The 20,973-nt window shown below is 38.8% G+C and overlaps 1 protein-coding gene across 1 annotated transcript; it reads right to left on the bottom strand.

The window, feature by feature from the left end:
* Positions 1 to 11,919: 11,919 nt before the first annotated feature.
* NEUROG3 (neurogenin 3) lies at positions 11,920 to 13,938 on the bottom strand. The gene is made up of 2 exons (XM_089677122.1): positions 13,409 to 13,938; positions 11,920 to 13,061 (listed from the first exon to the last, which is right to left on the bottom strand). The coding sequence occupies exon 2, from the start codon at positions 13,058 to 13,060 to the stop codon at positions 12,392 to 12,394; it is 669 nt and encodes a 222-aa protein (XP_089533248.1). The 5' UTR covers position 13,061; positions 13,409 to 13,938; the 3' UTR covers positions 11,920 to 12,391.
* Positions 13,939 to 20,973: the final 7,035 nt, after the last annotated feature.

Raw genomic sequence — 20,973 nt, 5'->3', positions numbered from 1 at the left:
GTATCTAGGTCATCATTCAAACCTTTTGGAGATAGAGTATTTAATGTAAAAATCCAAAAGCTCTCTCTCCTGCAGAGTCTTTGGTGTCTCCTGCCATTATCCAAATCTTTCGGTATGGCCTGTACTCCAAAGACTCTGCTACCACAGTAATTGCCTTGATGGACTTCTTTAATCACCTTTCGCCCGCCATATAGTACGATGACGGGCGCAAGGTGGTTCTCTCGTTCTGATAGGACGTCATATGACATCCTTCCATTCTCACCGCGCATGCGCGGCTCAGGGAGCACGCAGCGATCGCCGGTCCGCAGCGCAGCGGATCACAGAGCCGAACATGTCGGCTTGGTCATGTGATCAGCTGTGTCCAATCACAGCTGATCACATGTAAACATGGAAATGCCGGTCATCGGCATTTCTCTCCTCTTGAGCTGTCACGCTGACAGCTCGAGAGGAGAGAAGAGTCGTTAATCGGCTTTCCGCAGAGGGGACATGTACACTGATCAGAGCTCTGATGATCATTGTGTCCTGATGATCAGTGTAGCCCCAGCAGTGCCACCTGTCAGTGTCCATCAGTGCCTTGTGTCAGTGCCACGTGCCAGTGCCACATCAATGCCACATATCAGTGCATACCAGTGCACATCAATGCCACATATCAGTGCCCATCTGAGCTGCCTTTCAATGTCACCAATCAGTGCCAGTCAGTGCTACCTATCAGTGCCAGTCAGTGCCACCTAACAGTGCAAGTCAGTGCTGCCTAACAGTGCCCGTCAGTGCTGCCTATCAGTGCCATATATCAGTGCTGCCTTTCAGTGCCCATCAGTGATGCCTGTCAATGCCCATCAGTGCAACCTACCAGTGCCACCTAACAGTGTCCATCACTGCAGCCTCATTAGCACACATCAGTGAAGGAGAAAAATAACTTCTTTACAAAATTGTATAACAAAAACTAAGAAAAAATGTTTTGTTTTCAAAATTTTCAGTGGTTTTTGGTTTGTTTAAGAAAAAATAAAAATCCCAGAGGTGATTAAATACCACCAAAAGAAAGGTCTATCTGTCTCAAAAACATTATAAAAATTTCATATGGGTACAGTGTTGCATGACCACGCAATTGTCATTCAAAGTGTGACAGCGCTGAAAGCTGGAAATTGGCCTGGGCAGGAAGGGGGTATAAGTGCCCTGTAGGCTAAAATGATGAGGGACAGAATATTTATCTTTACAATTCTTTATACTGCTTTTATGTTCACTGATATTAACACTCAGAGGGCGAGAAGTGCAACCTATATAGAATAAGCTACATGGGCACAAGAGACCATACACCACAAAGGACGTCCCACAGTTGATAAACTGTTTAATGGTATATTTCTTGCCATCAGTACCTGTAACGCTTGCGATTCCAGGTGTACTCGCAAGTGCCACAGTTAGGAACCCCACATTTATAGTTACCTTTTTGGTCAAAAAGACCAGACCATGCATCTGAAACAGAGTTAGGGAGGCTGGTGGTCTTCCGAAGCCTTTTGTGAGTATATTTCTTAAATCAATATATTTACCAATACTGAGGTAATGTGCAAGGTTGGTGTGCTTTGTTTTTGTTCTTCACTACAGTTTGTATCGAGCTTCCCCAGCTTCGTGTTAGAGCCACACAACCTTTGATCGGTTTTGGATGATCATTCATATATCCTATTGTATATTGTTCCATTGACCCTCTTCTGATCTGGGTCCTGAGCGCAGGAGGTGTTGTATTTGTGAGAACATAGCTGGATCAGAGGTAAGGATTGGGGGAGGGGGGGCTGAGGGGGCCACTGCACACAGAAGGTTTTTTTACCTTCATGCATAGAATACATGAAGGTAAAAAAAACCTTGAGCCTTTAGGACCACTTTAAGATTACTTATGTTTTGATTTGCCTTCCTTTAAGGTGGCCATACCAAGGAGGATGCAGAAAACCTGACTTCTGTCTGGACAGTGCCGATTGGCCCTGTGCTGATCGCATGCACTCTCCCAAGAAAAAAAAAAAGGTCTCTAGCAATACAGACCAAACTGAGCATGTGCAGAGTGACTCCACAGCACGTCTTATCAGGAGATAAGAGGGGGACACAAAGAAGGGGAGGATTAGAAAAGACAGGATCAAACAGCGTTTTTACACAATGCAGTGGATTAACTCCTTAGGTTCCACAGTGAGTATAACAAACATGCTTCACATCATATACAGACTGATTTTACTGTTGTAGGTTTAGTAACACTTTAATGCAGATATTTTGAGTTGAGTCATTGTGTTGGCAGGTCATCATGATTGACATGGATCTACATGGCTAGATGAAGATAGATAGACTAAATGACAGACTTCCAGCTGATGTTTGGGATGTAGAGTGTATATGTAGGTAATAGGTAATTATTGGCTCAAATAAAATAGGGATTATTAACAAAACCAGAATAGATCAAGTCATTCAGTTTATAAATAGAGACAAAAGAATAGACAAAACAGACATACAAACATATCCTATGATTATGGATAAGTAACTTAAAATATGGACATATAGCTGTAAGGCTAACGTGTTTTTTGGTAAGCTCTTATGTAACATGACACATTGATGAAGCTGTGTTATTAACCACTTCACCACTGCCCTATAGCAGATATACTGCTACGGGTTGTCAGGGGTGCTCAAAATCACGTGTATATATACGTGATTTTGTATTTTCGGGTAGGGGGCATGCGCACACCCTACCAGTGCCGCTATTTGCGGCTTCGGATGTCAATCACCGAGTCCCGGCCAGTGATTACTCGCCGGCACCCAGTGATCGCCAAGCATTTCCGATGGAGGGAGAGAACTGTATGTAAACAATACAGTTCTCTCCCCTGTCAGCTCCTGCACACTACTTTGTATGACTCCGCATAGCATTACAGTTGAAAGCAGTAACACAGCACACAGTAAAACAGCACACAGTTAACCCTTTGATCCCCCACATGTTAACCCCTTCCTGCCCCATGCCATTAGTACAGTGTCAGTGCTTTTTATTAGCACTGATCACTGTATTGGTGTCACTGGGGATGTCAGTGACACCAAGTCAGTTCCCTCCAGTGTCAGAATGCCCGCCGAAAGACCGCTATAAGTCGCTGATCGCTGCCATTACTAGTAAAATAAAAACTTCCAGTATATATACTGCTATATATAAGCTATAACTTAATAAAACAAATTAATTTACACGTATTGGGATTTTTTTTAGCAAAGACATATAGCAGAATACATTTTGGCCTAAATTTATTATGAAATTTGATTTTAAAATGTTTTTGCTCAAAATTGTCGGTCATTTTTTTTTATAGCACAAAAAATAAAAAATGCACAGGCGATCAAATACCACTGAAATAAAGCTCTATTCATGGGATAAAAAGGACATAAATTTCATTTTGGTGCAGCATTTCATGACTGCGCAATTGTCAGTTAAAGTACCGCAGCACCGTAACGCAATAAATTACCTGGTCAGGAAGGGGGGTAAATCCTCTGGAGGGTAAAACACTTATTTCTGCTCAAGACTGATAGGAAATACAGTAAAATAAAATGAGGGCTTAGGGACACACACAACTAGTTAATAATAAAAGAGGTAAAAATAACCAAATATAACATTTGTTCCACTGGTAATACATACAGAATAATTGATACAATTTGTAGATGAATGCACAATGCCATAGACTTATATGATTGTTTTAATACTTAAAATCTGACACAGTTTCTATTATGGTACAGAATCCATACTATTTATACATGTGTTCATCTGTTCGGCTACTATTACATCTTCTTCGCTACTATCCCTTTGTTGCATGGTCAGACACAGTAATAGTAATTCAACAAAAAAACATTTGACATAAAATATATTTCTAGCCTAGTGTAGATACCAGCTAGTATTTCCTCCAATGAAAGCTGTAATTTTCTATTAGAACTGTCAGTCAATACAGATGACAAACATTGGCAGTCATGTTTCCGTTTTGCAAACCCCTTTTGCATTAGAAGTGTACTTTCACTTTACTACCAGCTGTACCTAAAAGTCAGTTTTTAATTGGAAGTTTTACTATACTAATTTGAAAACACTTCATTGAAACAGACAGCTAAAAAGACTTTAATTTGGAGAAGAAATAATCTCTTGAACTAATTTACAATAGATACCCCATTAGTCAAAAAGAAGGCTTCCAAATAGAGCTATTTGAATGAGAAAGCAGTAGATTTGTTTTCAGGGCAGGATGGCCCAGTAGGGATTTCCAGGCTATTTACAAATTGTAGAGAAGGGAATACTGCTCCTGCAGGCAAAATATGTACCGTGGTAATGGTGATTTGTCTGGCAGCAGGAGTTTGCTGGGATCCTGACAGGGGTCTTGTCAGCATTTAGGGGAAGGTTGTATTGATTTCAATAGCCTAAATGAGCCTGTAATGAAGGGAAGCCAAGCCTTGTGCTCACTCTCACTGTTCAGGACCATGGTCAGTGGTGCATTTACTAGCATTGTCTATATCCGTCTTGGTCCTGACATTAACCACAGTGGTTTTCACCATTAAATAGCAAAAGCGTAAAATTCACCTATTGGGGGCTTTCAGGCAGAGCCTTATAAAAATACTGGGCCAATCTGTTACTTTTTATACCCTCCAGTTGAACTTTTCTATTCAACTGCAAGCCAATTAAAGGCATTTTATCTCTAATAAAGAGAGGGGAGCTTCCTATTTCAGGCTGAGAGCGTGCATTAAGCCCTTTAACTCCCCTAGATCTAAATGTAAATGCATTTAAGGTTAAAAAGCTAATTTTAGGATTCAAAGTAACCAATTTTAATGTATATTTGCACGTGTTTTGAGATGGCAGTAGAAAATAAAATGCTTGTATATTTTATATTTTTGTGTTTAAAGTAATATTTTATCAGTGGACCTTGCTCCTAATTTAAGCATAAGTGGTATGGATATAAGTAGCAGAAATCCTGCTGGGAAATATAAGAAAAAAGGTGTATGTTTGCTCTTTTAAACAGATAATAATATTTTTTAATGAGACAAACTGTGTTGGTGTAGTATAGGATCTGGTAATACCTGTGATCCACTGGGTTTAAGTCTAATTTCATTAATTTTCTACATACTCTATAAAGACTATAAAGCTCTATATAAAGACTTTATATGGCTGGTTTTAGAGGGTATGTCAGAATTTATTGTACATCATGTTAAGTCTGCTTCTGCCCCAATCTGCTTTGCCCATGCTGCATACACGTGAAAATCTTTCCCTTCATATCTGCAATACATATTTCATACAAGCAGAACAGACAAGAGGATGAAGTTCTGCGATGCAGCATATATGTTGAAAGGCTTGGAACACAAGGAGATTGCTTACGGATTCTAGAGCCTCTCATGCTTTTAAGTAGACTCTGTCAGTAGTGTTTTGGAACAACTGACCATCAGACCATATTCTACCCTGGTCTGTTTAATCTTGGTAAAATACAAGGAAGTGACTGTGTATGTTTTGGTAGAACATACTGTAACTGCAAATGATTGCTGAATTTCTGTGGATGTGTTTGTGTGTACTTGGCATTCTAGGAGATTAACACACTGTTACTAAACTTTGATTTCTTATAGTTTCTGAAACTACACTAACTCGGTAGAAGAATTTGACAGTGATTTATCTGGTGGAGCACCAGGCGTATGATACTTCTGTTCTTATCTGTTTAATGTTATCAGAATACAAGAGGTAACCATATATGTTTTAGTAAGAGCTACAAATGATTACTGGATTTCTGTAAATAAGGCAGAATTCTACTTTCAATGTTTAGGGGTATATACAGTTGTGTTCAAAATAATAGCAGTGTGTTGAAAAAAGTGAAAAAAGCTCAAAATCCTTCTAATAGCTTTTATTTCCATACACACAAATGCATTGGGAACACTACACATTCTATTCCAAATCAAAACATGAAGAAAAATATATCAAATTTGTGTTGTTCCTCTAAAAAAATTGAAGAAAAGTGAATATTAGACTGTTCAAAAAAAATAGCAGTGTTTGTATTCTTTACAAACTCAAACATTCACTATATAAACTGAAAAATGTTTGAAGATTTTGCTTTCCTTTGAATCACCTAATTAATATTTAGTTGTATAAGCACTGTTTCTGAGAACTGCTGTACATCTGTGTTGCATGGAGTCAACCAACTTCTGGCACCTGTGAACAGGTATTCCAGCCCAGGATGATTGGACTACATTCCACAGTTCTTCTCTATTTCTTGGTTATGCCTCAGAAACGGCATTTTTGATGTCACCCCACAAGTTTTCTATTGGATTAAGATCCGGGGATTGGGCTGGCCACTCCATAACGTCAATCTTGTTGGTCTGGAACCAAGATGTTGCACGTTTACTGGTGTGTTTGGGGTCGTTGTCTTGTTGGAACACCCATTTCAAGGGCATTTCCTCTTCAGCATAAGGCAGCATGACCTGTTCAAGTATTCTGATGTATTCAAACTGATCCATGATCCCTGGTATGCGATAAATAGGCCCAACACCGTAGTATGAGAAGCATCCCCATATCATGATGCTTGCGCAACCATGCTTCACTGTCTTCACAGTGTACTGTGGCTTGAATTCAGTGTTTGGGGGTCGTCTGACAAACTGTGTACGGCCACTAGACCCCAAAAGAACAATCTTACTTTCATCAGTCCACAAAATGTTGCGCCATTTCTCTTTAGGCCAGTCAATGTGCTCTTTGGCGAATTGTAACCTCTTCAGCACATGTCTTTTTTTCAACAGTGGGACTTTGCGGGGGCTTCTTGCAGATAGCTTGGCTTCACATAGGCGTCTTCTAATTGTAACAGTACTCACAGGTAACTTTAGACCTTCTTTGATCATCCTGGAGCTGATTGTTGGCTGAGTCCTTGCCATTTTGACTATTCTTCTATCCATTCGAATGGTAGTTTTTCGCTTTCTTCCACGTCTTTCAGGTTTTGGTTGCCATTTTAAAGCATTTGTGATCATTTTAGCTGAGCAGCTTATCATTTTCTGCACTTCATTATATGTTTTCCCCTCTCCAATCAACTTTTTAATCAAGGTATGCTGTTCTTCTGAACAATGTCTGGAACAACCCATTTTCCTCAGAATTTCAGAGAGAAATGCACTGTAACCAGCATGTACAACATTTGCTGCCTTCCTTCCTTAAATAAGGGCAATAATTGCCACCTGTTTTTCAAATAATGAATGACCTCACTAATAGAACTCCACACTGCTATTATTTTGAACATGCCCCTTTCAATTAGTGATTCAATTACACAGAATCAGCAGCATGCATGTTATGACTGTTGGGTCTGTTGGATTTCTATTACTCTACTACAACTGCTAGTAAATTATTTACCATGTAGAAATATCATTTCTACCAAAAACAGTGATTGATCAGGTTAGTGATGTCTGACTGCTATTATTTTGAACACAACTGTATATATATATATATATACAGTATACAGTATGTACATTGTGGCATTTATATTTGCTCATTACATCGAAATGGTGTCCCTTTGAATTAGCAGTACTGTACTGTAATTGTACTTTACTCTTTATTTCTTCCATTACAAGTCTATTGATTTGACTGGTTGAAAGCAATAGTCTGTCATATAGATGGGCTTTTATCTTAGCAGAGCTGTTGAGACCCTAAAGCAGGGGTGGGCAAACTTTTTGACTTGAGGGCCGCAATGGGTTCATATATTGAACCCGGGGGCCGGACCAAGAGTAGATGAATGATGTGTATGTCATCCATAGTAAGTATAGTAATATTCCCCCATAGTAAGCATAGTAATTAATTCCCCATATAGTAATTCATCCCCCATATAGTAATTCATCCCCCATAGTAATTCATCCCCCATAGTAATTCATCCCCCATAGTAATTCATCCCCCATATAGTAATTCATTCCCCATATTAATTAATCCCCCATATGAATTCATCCCCCATATAGTAATTCATCCCCCATAGTAATTAATCCCCCATATAGTAATTCATCCCCCATATAGTAATTCATCCCCCATATAGTAATTCATCCCCCATATAAATTCATCCCCCATATAGTAATTCATTACCCATAGTAATTCATCCCCCATATAGTAATTCATCCCCCATAGTAATTCATCCCCCATATAGTAATTCATTCCCCATAGTAATTCATCCCTCATAGTAATTCATCCCCCATATAGTAATTCATCCTCCATAGTAATTCATCCCCCATATAGTAATTCATTCCCCATATTAATTCATCCCCCATATTAAGTCCCCAAGTCCCCCCTGTGTCAATTCACTTACCGCGTTCCTCTCGTCGTGTTCCCGCACCGTTCCGGTGTAGCATGAAAATCTGTCTCCTATGAGGATCTGTCCCCCTCGACGTATCTGCGCATGTGCCAGTTTCAGGCATTAGCAGCCGATTGGCAATCTCCGGCACATGCGCAGATACGTCGAGGGGGACAGATCCTCATAGGAGACAGATTTTCATGCTACACCGGTCTTCAGGGCAGACTGTGAGAGGAGCCTAGCGGGAGCCTAGCTCCACGGGCCGGATTAAAAGGTCCGCCGGGCCGTAGTTTGCCCATTGCTGCCCTAAAGCATAGCATAGAAGTTACAAAATTTCCAACTTTGTATCCAGTCTGACAAGTCCCTGCACTGCATAATTATAGGAAGACCTAAAGAATAGTGTTTATTAAGACTGCAACATGTGCAGTGAGCTTAACTGGAACAGGTGTCCCCATGGTGTGTGATATAAGCTGTACATTTTTATATTTTCCATCACATTCTGTCTCAGTGATAACTGTCACCAGGACAAATGGAGAGGGTAAATCTATCAGGGGCACAGGCTGCAATAAATACTCGATTCAAAAACACTAATGCATCCATACGCTATCCAAATTTAAAAAAATGTTTGGATATACATACATTTTAAGCATTAGAATAATAATTTTGAACTTCATGTTCTAAACACATCAATGTTGTAATCTATCCTGCGCCAATGGAAGGAACTTTAATTGCCACCTTCTGTTCACTTAGCATACTAACGTTAATAGCTACTGTCTAACGTTCAGGTAAAGATTACAATATAAAATGAGTGTGTGTAGTCAGCCAAATCTCACCTATTGCTGAAAGCTAAAACAAACTGTTGATATTTACCTCATATGAGATGATGTTTTCACTTATGGAAGACATTTCTTTGGAGTCCCACCTTGAAAACTCTGAAAGATATTGTAACCTTCATGATAGTCACATAAGCATCAAAATTAGTGACATATCCATTAGTTGAAACAAGAACTGGTTGATAAAGGACAGTAAATAGTCCTTGAAAGTGCACATTTGATCTGTTTGTGTGGATATGTTGACCACAGTGTGTTGAAGAGCCAAATTTCTTTGTTTTACAAATTGCCTCAACAGCACCCTTTTTCTTCTGTTAACTGAATTCAGCTGACAATTATTAGCATGACAATGACCATTTGGCCCATAAGCATCTCTTTGTCATGAAGACACATTGCAATGGGGGCAGTGAGAGAATGCTTCTCTTTGGAAGCTGCAGTGAAAGGGAGAAGAGATAAATCTAACTACTACAAATTGATTCAGTGAAAGGTTTATCTGCATTCACACAAGCATTGAAGTCCAAGGTTTGGGCTTAGTTTTCCTATAAACACCAGTTTATTACTTCTTGGCTGCTGTAAGTTGTAATGTAAGCGTAGTTTCCAAGTTTGGACTGGGCTGCTTTCACAAATTTAATACCAAGGAACCCGGTTTATGTATATCTTTCACTGTAACCTGTGCTTTATTCACCTATGACTTTGTGAACAAAAGTGATACTTTATGAAAAAATATTAAACTATATAATTATAGATAAAATTGAGATAGAGTATCATGACTCAAGAGTGTGTGTTTCTGTGTCGATTCCCTCAATAAAGACTGAGCCTGTCAATTGAAAACCTTCTGTGGACCTGACTTCCTGTGTCACACCATTAAAGCAATGCAATCATGTCACTCAAGTTGCGATCAGAGAGGAAATCAAGCTGTATGATAGACAGGAGAAAAAGTAAGTAGAGCAGTATAATGTTGATGATAGAGAAAAAACATATCATAGATATGCATAATAGAAGGACAAATAAAAGATAACAAAAAAGATGATAGAATGTGCAATAAAAGACAGTTTGAGGGGGATTTACTAAAATTGGTTCACTCAGAATTGGGTGCATCTGTGCATTGTAACCAATCAGCTTCTAATTTCAACTTGTTCAATTAAGCTTTGGCAATAAAGCCTGGGAGCTGAATGATTTCTATTCAGAGGTGCACCAGATTTTGCATGCTCCAGTTTTAGTAAATAACCCCATTAGTATGACAGATTGGAGTAAGTCTGAGCATAAAACTGTTACTAATCTTGCAAATCTTTGCATACTATTGCAACAGAAAACGTACATTGCATAGAACATATATGTGTGTTATTTATATATTTTTCCTACCTGTCAGTAATCGGTAATGTACTTGGCACCTGTAGTGTCCATCATGCATGGCTCTATTTGTGAGGTGAGTCAGAGTTGTAGGGCTTGCCAGGTGCATAGCTGAGTACATACCCATGGCACAGAAGAACAGGAAACTTGCAGCCAGCTACCAAGAAACCATTAATCTTATTGCACCAGATTATATCTTCAGAAGTAAAAGTATTTGATTGTTTACTTCCTTTCTCCATCTGGGTTTTAATTGCTGGAATATGCTATTTCTTTTTGTATCTATTCAGTTGGCATAATAAAAATGTATATTTGTTTAATAACTATAAATTAATTACTAACTCACTTTAAAAAGCTTGCAACACATTTCCTTTAGATCATTACCTAGGCAGTGCCTTTTTAATATAACCAGACTTTATATATACTTTTTATATACCTATAAAGATGTATGAAAAGCAGTTATAAACACTATTATTTACAATTATTATTCCTTTACAGTGAGCTTGTTCAGTTTCTCCAATCAGTCCTGGTTGCATTAGAGTTGATGTATAATATCCACATCATAAGAATGCATAACACACCAAGGCACATTTTTAGCAGGTAGAAATTAGCATGGCAGTTTCAATTCAGGCCAGATAAAACCAATAAAATATAGAAGACATGCAATCTCCATACAAAGAGCAGAGATAATATTTTTTACTTCTGACTTGCAAACCTAGACTTTACTTAGTCATATTACCTTACATTAAATAGTATGATTTTTTTATTTTTATATAGGAATATATTAAAAGATAGTCTGTTAAATCTGTGCTTCTATCCAAGTCTCTATCAAGTTTAATATAAAGCTATGCTATAGTGCTATAGGGGTGCCATCATCCCAAAATTACATATAAAAAAAAATACCCTCTTGCTCATGGGGACTATTTTAGGCACATGATCCATAAGCACTGATATTATAAAAAAAATGACAAAAGCTCTATTGCAATATCATACAAATAATAACAATGAGAGATATGAATGTGGCTGCATCAATTGTGCATACGTTTCACAGCCGTAGTCATAAGTAACATCCTTGGCCATAAATTGGCCAAGGATATTACTTCTTATAGCCAAGGATATTACATATGACTATTGCTGTGAAACGTATGCACAATTGATATCATCGCATTCATATGTCTCATTGTTATTAATTTTATTATATTGTAATAAAGCTTTTGTAGGTCTTTTATATTGAGTTTTCATGGATTATGTGCCTACAATAGTCCCCTCAGGCTGAGGGTATTCTTGTTTCTATCAAGTTCAATGGAATTTTAAAATTAGAAATGTTCTTGTTGTGATAGATTAGTCACATATTCATTGTAGAAGCATGCATTCACACACACACACACACACACACACACACACACCCAAATGCATGCACATACAAGGCAACATTTATTGTAAAATATCTAAAGAATAGTTTATTGCAATCATACAGTACTGTACAGTAATTCAACTTCATGTAAAATTTTTCTTTACAATATTTATATATTTGGACAAATTAACGCAATCAATAAATACACAGATTAGAAAAAGATATATAATTTAAAACACAGTGGGTAGCTTGAAAAACAGCCTATTGCAGAGTATACTATTATCAATATTACATTTTTACAATAATTAAGAAAATAAATGTTTTAATTATAAGAGCTAAATTTTCAGATATGTGGACTTACAGAAAAAGTGCAAGAAATCATCTTATCTGTTCAACTGAGTGTCAAGAGGGGATAAGATTCAAAGGACAACATATAGAATATAAAGAATTATAGTGAAAAGGCATGAAAACTTGTCTGTGACACAAAGGTATATAGCGCATGATATTGTACAGTGAGCCCAGTATGCTGATCTCTGCTCTGGGCTGCAAAATGAGAAGAGTGAAAGGGGGAAAAGGAGGGACAGTGACACTCATTATAAAAACTCTGAAAAGGAAGTGGAGTGTCTTGCACAAGGCAGAGGCTGGGAGATAAAATCATCCATGGAGTGTGTGGGACTGTGACTGTCACTCTGAGACAATGGGGAATAGAGAGACTCCCAGTCACTGGAGGAACTGCAGTTGCTGTTAGGGCTTGTCAGGTCCATAAAGCAAGATTTAGGTAACTTGTCCAATGTTTCTCTCATGTCCTGGTGTGCTAGGTTATAGATGCCAGGTTCAGCCATGCGCAGAGTCTCAGATAAAGCCCAGATATAATTATGAGCAAATCTCAGAGTCTCAATCTTGGTCAGCTTGGCATCATCGGGGAAGGTTGGCAGAACATTCCTCAGCGCATCCAAGGCTGAGTTTAGGTTGTGCATGCGGTTCCTTTCTCTGTCATTAGCTTTGATTCTGCGATTCTTCTTCTGTTTGATAACTGTCAAATCGCTCTTGGCCTGGAATCTGGTTCTTTTCCCCTTTTGCTTTTTGCAAAGGGGCTCCCTAGCGTTAGCAAAAGGAAAACCTTCTCCCATTGGGCAGCCTTCACTGGTAGCTGAAGGGGCAGGAGAACATGGCATGGAACAGGAAGGGTCCTCATCCTCAGAGACATCATAGTAAAGGTCTCTTTCACTTCTGCGTTGGATGCTTTCGGTTTTAGGGGACATCCTGTAAATTGAAAAAAGTAACTATTTTAATCAAAACATCAAGAATATTAACATTTACTGAAGAGCCAGATAAAAGAAGGCTGTAGGTAACAAGGCATAGCAACCAGTAAGAATTTGCGTTGCATCACTATGAACAAAACACTTTGAGATTTGAAATAAATGTGTTATCACACTTCCATATCACTATTACTGTTTGCATAACCCTATTAAAAATGTTTATCAGTATTGCCATGCACCATAATGTAGTACAGCACACAGAAAACTAATGTATGTGTGTGTGTGTGTATATATATATATATATATGTGTGTGTGTGTGTGTGTGTGTGCCTATAACTGTACATTACCTACCTATATTGCCAGGCTGTAGATTTCCAAGATGTGCTGGCTGCAGGATAAACAGGATGAAGGAAAAGGTTCAGGCAGCAGCAGAGGTGAAGCCTATCTGTACTGGTCCTCTGTGGTTCCAGAGAACAGTTGCTTCTGAAGAGAGGTAAGGTGTGTGGAAGATGTGCAACAGGCACACGACTGCCTTACAGCCTTATATATACAACCATAGACAATGCTGATCAATTCAAAGCGTGTGCCCCCTCCCGACACACTTTATCTTATCAGTCTTGCTTGGAGTGTGCCTGGCTTATTACAACCTGGGAAATGGCCAATCAGAATCAAAAGAGACATGGGAGCCTCCCCACTGCCTGACACAGCTGGAATCCTAACAAAAGTGCTGACCCCTGCCTCCATCCATAAATAAGCCTTAACTTAATATGCAGTTGTATGTAGCTAGTGCATTAGCCCTTTAACCCTGCTCTCTGTGAACACCATTGAAAAAAGAACTACTGCACAGAAAATATAGTGATATATCACTTTTTTTTCCCTTAAATGTAGAAGAACTGATGTTTAGACTAAAGCCAAATTACAATGTGCAGTAACATATAGCATCCACTCAGCAATCTACATCAACTGATCTGACTGTTCTAAATAGAAATGTTGGTTACTATGGGTTGCTGCACTTTGCACAGTGAGGCTGTGCTTTATCTTATTACAAATATTCAGCTATGTATTTCTTGTATAGTAAGTGTATATTTTAAATATTTTTTTGTGTACTGTCACAGGACAACTGCAGAAAATCATAAAATACATGTCATATAAAATACATATGCCACATACAGTATATCATACTGTGGTTAAAGATTGATGGCAGTTTATAGCAAATTTACTTTACATTTTAATCAATGCTACTGCATGCATGTTTTACATGCATTTTAGTGCGGCCTGCTGCACACAACCAATTTTTTTAAGGGGCATGCTTAATTTCCAAAGTTCTCAATGTCCAGAAATGCATGAAACTGGCCATGTCAATTACAGAAAAAAAAACAAAAATTGCCAGCATTCACTCCAGGATGTAACACCATATATCATTACTAAATGGGTGAGCCTTGCTCTAAAAGGAAGGTGAAAATGTCTGTTTTTAAATACATTTTTTAAAACTTGGCCATATATTATAGTTACATCATATTCATGAAATTAGTAATGATTAACTGTACCTGTTTGAAGAGTATCAGAAGTACTTGGCCTGTATGTGTCCTGGAGTTTCTTACATGTGCTGGCTAACGAAGCCATGACTGCCACCTGCCCCTATTGTGCAGATAGGATACGTGGAGGCGGGCTCAGTGTCAGGCTGGGTCCTCATGAATAACATTCAGCCTGACTCAGAGAAAGGATAAACTGTTGCAGGTAAACAAACCAGGGGATGTAGAGAGGCCAAGCATTTCTTTGCTGTTCATCATTTTACCTATTTTTGCCCCCAAAACCAAGGTAAAAATTGCAATTCTGAAAAAGTTTTTCTATGTTTGCAGCATATCAAATGTGTTCTGAGATTCTGTGAGAGAATGGTAATAAATGTCAGCACCATTGTCACTGCCATGTTGCATTAGAAACTATATTTTATGTACAGACTCATTTTTTATAAACTCATGACAGCACAGGAAAATACCACATTCCTGTACTTACCTACAACAAGTGATAACAGTGTGTTAATTACATAAACTGTCCTTTCCTTATGTGTGAAGGAAACACAACAGTTTATATACTTTTTCTGCATATGAAATGTGGCAGCATAGCTATCTGAAACTGGCATAAAAAGCTACTTTATCAAAGGGGTACAGCTTGTAGGGATGAGAGTGGGGGGATGTAGGAACAGAACTTCAACTCTTTTATGAAATTTTAGTGATCATCCACTTATGCTGGAGTGTTTACATAATGGTATCCAGAGTTTCGATAGAATATAGTGTTGTAAGACATGCATTTGGCATCATCCTGAGGTGGTGAAAGCCTTAACAATTTCATACAAAAGTCTTTATGTCTTCCATAACTATCTAACAAGCACATACACAAGCACAAGATTTCTGTGCACGTGTCCAGTTATATATGGCTTTCATGTTTATTTTTGTCGAATATTACAAATACTTTCTGGGCAAATTTTATGTCTGGAATCTGTGCTCAAAATAAATCAGGCAGGGGGCAAACGACTAGTCTCCAAAGTTGCCCATGATCTCCCTGCACCTTACAGTACCTTTTCCTGTTACTGACTTATCAAGCTTTGCTCTGCAATGTGAGGTTAAAGGCAAATAATCTGTTTACTTTGCGAGGAAAATTGCACTTTTTTTCAGAGCATTTTCCCCAGAGCTTTTCTCTTTAAACAGAATACCCAGTTGCGGTCAAGGAAAATAAGAAAAAAACAGCATTTTTGCTAGCACATGGTTAGATGCCGGCAGTCATCAGAGCTTCACCTCATTCACTAAGCTCTGGGGATGCAGAGTGCAGCTTCCTTGCAAAGTGAACAGCCTATTTGCCTTTAGTAAATCAACACCAGTGTCTCTGTGTGGAGGTAGCAATCTTGGTACAGGTAGGGGTTTGCTTTCAAAGGTAACCGTGAGCAGCATAATAGTGCCATGACCAAATCTCACTCCTAATCTCCTGGGACTAGTAGTCAGAGGCAGCAGTGGCTTAGATTTAACTTTACAGATATACACTTATGAGACCATAGGGAATACCTAGGTGTTCTGTCATACCATTGAGTGTACTGCCTTTATTCAGGTAGAATTCAAGACAAATGGTGACATTTTCAGGGTACTGTTCAGGCACAACTACCATTTCTAAATGTTTCCTATAACATCGCAAATCTTCACTTTTTGGGTTCAGGTCACTTTAAAGCATTATATTGCTTAACAATGAGATTGGTATAGCACTGAAATGTGATGACAGTAATGTATCCAGTAATGGAGAAACAGAACAGGGCTTGGTAAGAGTAGTCCAGTTACCAATGACATGAATGGGCTTTCCACAAGTTTATGGAGTATCTGCCCTGGGCCATTGCCTTTGGTATGAAGATGAACTACGCTGCATGAAACATCCTAGGTTTTTTTCCCCATTGGCAACTACAAATAGGCAGATACTGTAAGTGAATGTGAAGAATAGAGGATCAAATGGAGTAGTTACCAGCATGGCTAATATAATACAGGGTTGGCAAGTAGAAGCTTAATCCTCGTGCAGGTGGGTAAAATGAGGTATGGCATCATACACACTAGAAATAGAGATAGGCCAAGACATTAATAGGAGTATTCAGGGTTGAGGTACCAGTTGGCTGAGTACCAGGCTAAACAACCTCTTAAGGTGCACATAGATGGATGTGCAGGGTCACAGAAAGAGTATCAGTGGGTAGGGTCACAGTGGGTAGAATCAGGTGCAGAATATCTGTAGGGTAGCTGAGGTGCAGCTGATTCTCAACACGTAGTGTAGAATTTTGCCATGTGAGTTGGGGGGAAGAACATCAGTGGGTGATTTAGGAAACAGACTCTCAGCCCGAGAGTAGAGAAGCAGAATATTAGCAAGAGAGCCAGGGGCATAATAATGTAAGTAATCTCTTGCAATTTTGATGTTCTTGGGCCCGCTTCTGGGAATACATACTGTATGTATGTAGAGGAGAAGATTATGATGGTATAAACTGTGTTCACAGCAAGCTAGAGGTGCTGGGTTGCAAAGCCCATAGTTTTGGGATAATAGGTCCAAACAATAGGATAAGGAACAGCATATTGAGAACTTTGATTTATAGCCATGGTAAAGATTACTGTGAGCAAGAGTGCTGTAGATTCGGGGAGCTGATCAGTAAAGGGCAGAGACTGAAAACCCGGAAAAGGATGTTTGGAGTTTTTTTTAACTGCAGAAATGGTTGGCTACTGGCTTCAAGCTTAACTTAAATTGCAAGACTTCAACAGGGACAGCAGAAACAGACACTTGGTAAATTGGTTTTGTCACATTAGTGTATCCTTTATCTTTTACATACTAGGTGGCAGGGACTGGAGACTTGTATTGATCTTTCCAATGAATGGCTGTGCAGGGGGGCATGTTAACACATGTCTGATCATTTTGAGGACAGGCAGGCTGTTCTCCACCCACAGCCAGAAAACTGCCCATACTGGGATGGATGTGCTCTAATGCCTAGTGTGGTCAGTTTGAAATCGGAAAGCAGGGAGACTGGAAAGAACACCAGTTACTTCACACAATGGAAGAAATGCAAAAAAGAGAACAAGACACTTTTTAACACAAGTACTTGATGCAACATACACAAATCAGGAATATGAAATGTTGCATTAATAAATTCTTTAAGGACTCAGGCTTTCTTAAAATTTATTTTTAACAGTAAAGGCTGTTGCTTTGGGTGTATAACTGTAGGTTCAGGTCGGAATGAAGCAGATGGAATGATGGACCTGATTAGGAGAGTCAGAGACAAGATGACCTAATCTGATTTGTGGGTGTCATGGCTCCATCTCTGCCACCTAAAAAACTCTGCAGTGCAAAAGCAGATATGAGGTTGTTAGCACTGAGCTGAATGTCAAGGCACAGTGCATGCTACTTCTTTACAAGAATGCTAAAGGTGCATTCTGTTATTCTTCTGGCCTGAAAGAAATACTGGTTAAATACTAACAAGTAGATAGTCCATGGTGGTTATATGAGTGTCTGCCATTTTCACTTCACCTGCCACAAAATACATGGCCTTTGAAGTTTAATGGCCCCTTGCAGAAGAATATCATTTGGCAGATCCAGCTGCCTCCGAACTGTCATTCCAAATATGTCAAATCAGTATAGAAAACATTATACATGGCGTCTATCAGAGCCATAAGGCTCACTGAAAACCTTTTTCCAGCTAAACCATTTGCTACCACAGCTGGTAACATCAGCAGACATATTTCTAAATATACCACACACATACACGTCTATATATTACACACGATTCAGAAAATGACATTTCCTTCAATGTTATTTTTTTTGCAATTTTTGTCCATCAGTATCCTACAGATGAGGTTGCATAACATTTTGCTCAATAATAGAAATAGTATATTTCCCATATTGAAATTCACATAGAACCTCAATGAAAAAAACCATTGAACGAAGCAAGAAACAATAATTTATATTTAAGTGGTATTAAACCTAAAGCCAAAAATGCAATATATTGCAGCTTACCAATCATTAGTTCTGGTGGCTGCTTTAGTTTTTTTCTTTTTTTTTTAGGCCTGGTTCACATTAGGCAATCACATTCAACAAAATTGTACATTTGGTTGCCATTATTCTTAATATCACCCCAAACACGGTATGATTCTGGCACAATTGTCACATGACAGAATCGTGTTGTAATTGCTGCAAAACTTCTATTTAAAAATTACGCTAAGCATGTTGACCAGTGGCTTTTTGTTAGACAAAACTTTAATGAAATGTTTTCTGTTAAAAAAAAAAAAAAAAAAAGGTTTGTTGACAAAAAGGGTTCAGGAGCTTCTTTTGGGTGACAAACATACATAGGGCAACCCATTGAAGTGAATCGGCTGTCGTATGTGCAACATGCGGAAACTCGCTTAAATCACACTTTGAAAATCGCATGCTCATTTCTACTATGCGATGTCTGAGTGGGGCCTTAGGGTTTTTTTCCCCTTTGTTTTCACCTGGTGATCTGGCCAGTAATACACTTCCTGTAATAGAGTGCCCCCACTGTGGATGAAGGATCATAGGGGGCACCTTTGGACAGCAGCATTGTTAATCTGGGGGAGGGGGATGTTAGATGTACAAACAGATTTAGATAAACTAACAAACTGAAGCCAAAGTCCAGCTCACACTACTGTTAAACAAGCAGTTACAGCAACAGCTTTTATCTTTTGGGATAAAGATTTTACATAAATAAAGAAAAGCTGGTCATTGTAAGCACCCCTGTCAGTGGTAAATAATTTGTCCCAAAACTCTGATACATTTTGCAGGAGAGCTTCTCCTGTTGAAAAACAACAGAAGTATTGGCCAGATCAGGTGAAAATAAAGGAAAGAATGCCTAAAAAATAAAGCTAATGCATCCGGCACATCTAAGAACTGGCAATCTGCAATATATTAAATGTTTGCTTTTAGGTTTATACTGCTTTAATCTCTCATTGTCAAGTCTCAACTTTCCTCACAAACTGTCCTAAACTCATTCTAAACCAACCTCCCCACACAGACTTCACTGCAAGTAAATTACACTGCGCCTATACTTCATGCCACTCCTACTTCTCTATTCTGCCCATATAGCAATTCACTTCTGTCATACATTCTCATTTTTGGCACTTTCAAATACATTTTTCCTGTTATACTACTTCTAAATGTTTTACTGCACTAGTTGTCTGGGAAAGTGACAGAAATACAACACTGACATGAGTTATTTATTTATTATAGGTAATTATATAGTGCCATCAATTTATGCAGCGCTTTACATATATGTTGTACATTCACATCAGTCCCTAACCCTCAAGGGGTGTACAATCTAAGCTCCCTAATTTACATTCATACATACACATACTAGGGCCAATTTAGACAGGAGCCAATTAACCTACCAGCATGTCTTTGGAGTGTGGGAGCAAACCAGAGTACCCGGAGGAAACCCACGCAGGAACAGGGAGAACATGCAAACTCTAGGCAGGTGCATCTGTAGTTAGGATTAGAACCAATGACCCTAGTACAGCCAGGCGGAAGTGCTAGCCATTTAATTAACATGCATTTATTTCTCATTCTGATTTCTCTTAGCATAAAGTATTTACTGATGACGCTTATTTTGCTGACCCCCAGTAAGTAGACGTTACTCTTCTGGTAGGGACCTGGCTTGCCTACTGACCACCACGTAGAATTCCGTTCACTTACAATCCAAATGATCTTCAGGCGAAATTAGATACAATTCTATTGTGCAACTCAGAAAACCAGTTACCCACACAAACTGTAATTTTAAAAGCAATATCACTCTTTTTTAGGGTTGTTTTTCATTGTCAACACAACTGTTCCAGATAAGTGACCCAAAACGCACTGAAGCCAAAGATGTGATATGACAGTCAGGCAAGAAGTGTTTTGAGAAGGAGGTCAGTAATGACAGTGTGTGTATTGCTTAAAAAAGAATGTTCATAAATCTGAATACATATATGCTAACGTATCGGTACTACACGCAGTAGTAAGTGGCAAGTGTGTCCAATTACTGATAGACAGCGCACATGTTGCAGGCCAGTCTAGAAACCATTTCTCAAGATGGCAGACAACAGTGTTAGTGCGTGCATGAAACAGCATGTGGTGATGAAGGATAAGATAGTAGGACATTTGAATGGTGTAAACATTTCAAAGATGGCCGTACATCCCTCAGTTATGATCCTGGCCATGGTGGTTCCCAGCCCACTGCAGGCATTCCTGTGAACATTCAGTGCGTGGAACGCTTGATCCTGGATAATTGATGCATAATCTGTTGTGAAATTGCACAAGAGATTAATCTTAATCCTAGGATAGTTCAGGTGTACTGACAGATCTTTCTATTCCAAAACTTTCCAGGCATTAGTTAAACACTGGGATAAGTGTATAAATGT

Source organism: Staurois parvus, unplaced genomic scaffold (genome assembly GCF_062004578.1).
Source record: "Staurois parvus isolate SC_StPar_1 unplaced genomic scaffold, SC_StPar_1.0 ptg000177l, whole genome shotgun sequence".
NCBI classification, from domain to species: Eukaryota; Metazoa; Chordata; class Amphibia; order Anura; family Ranidae; genus Staurois; species Staurois parvus.
This window is presented reverse-complemented; position numbering and strand designations above follow the sequence as displayed.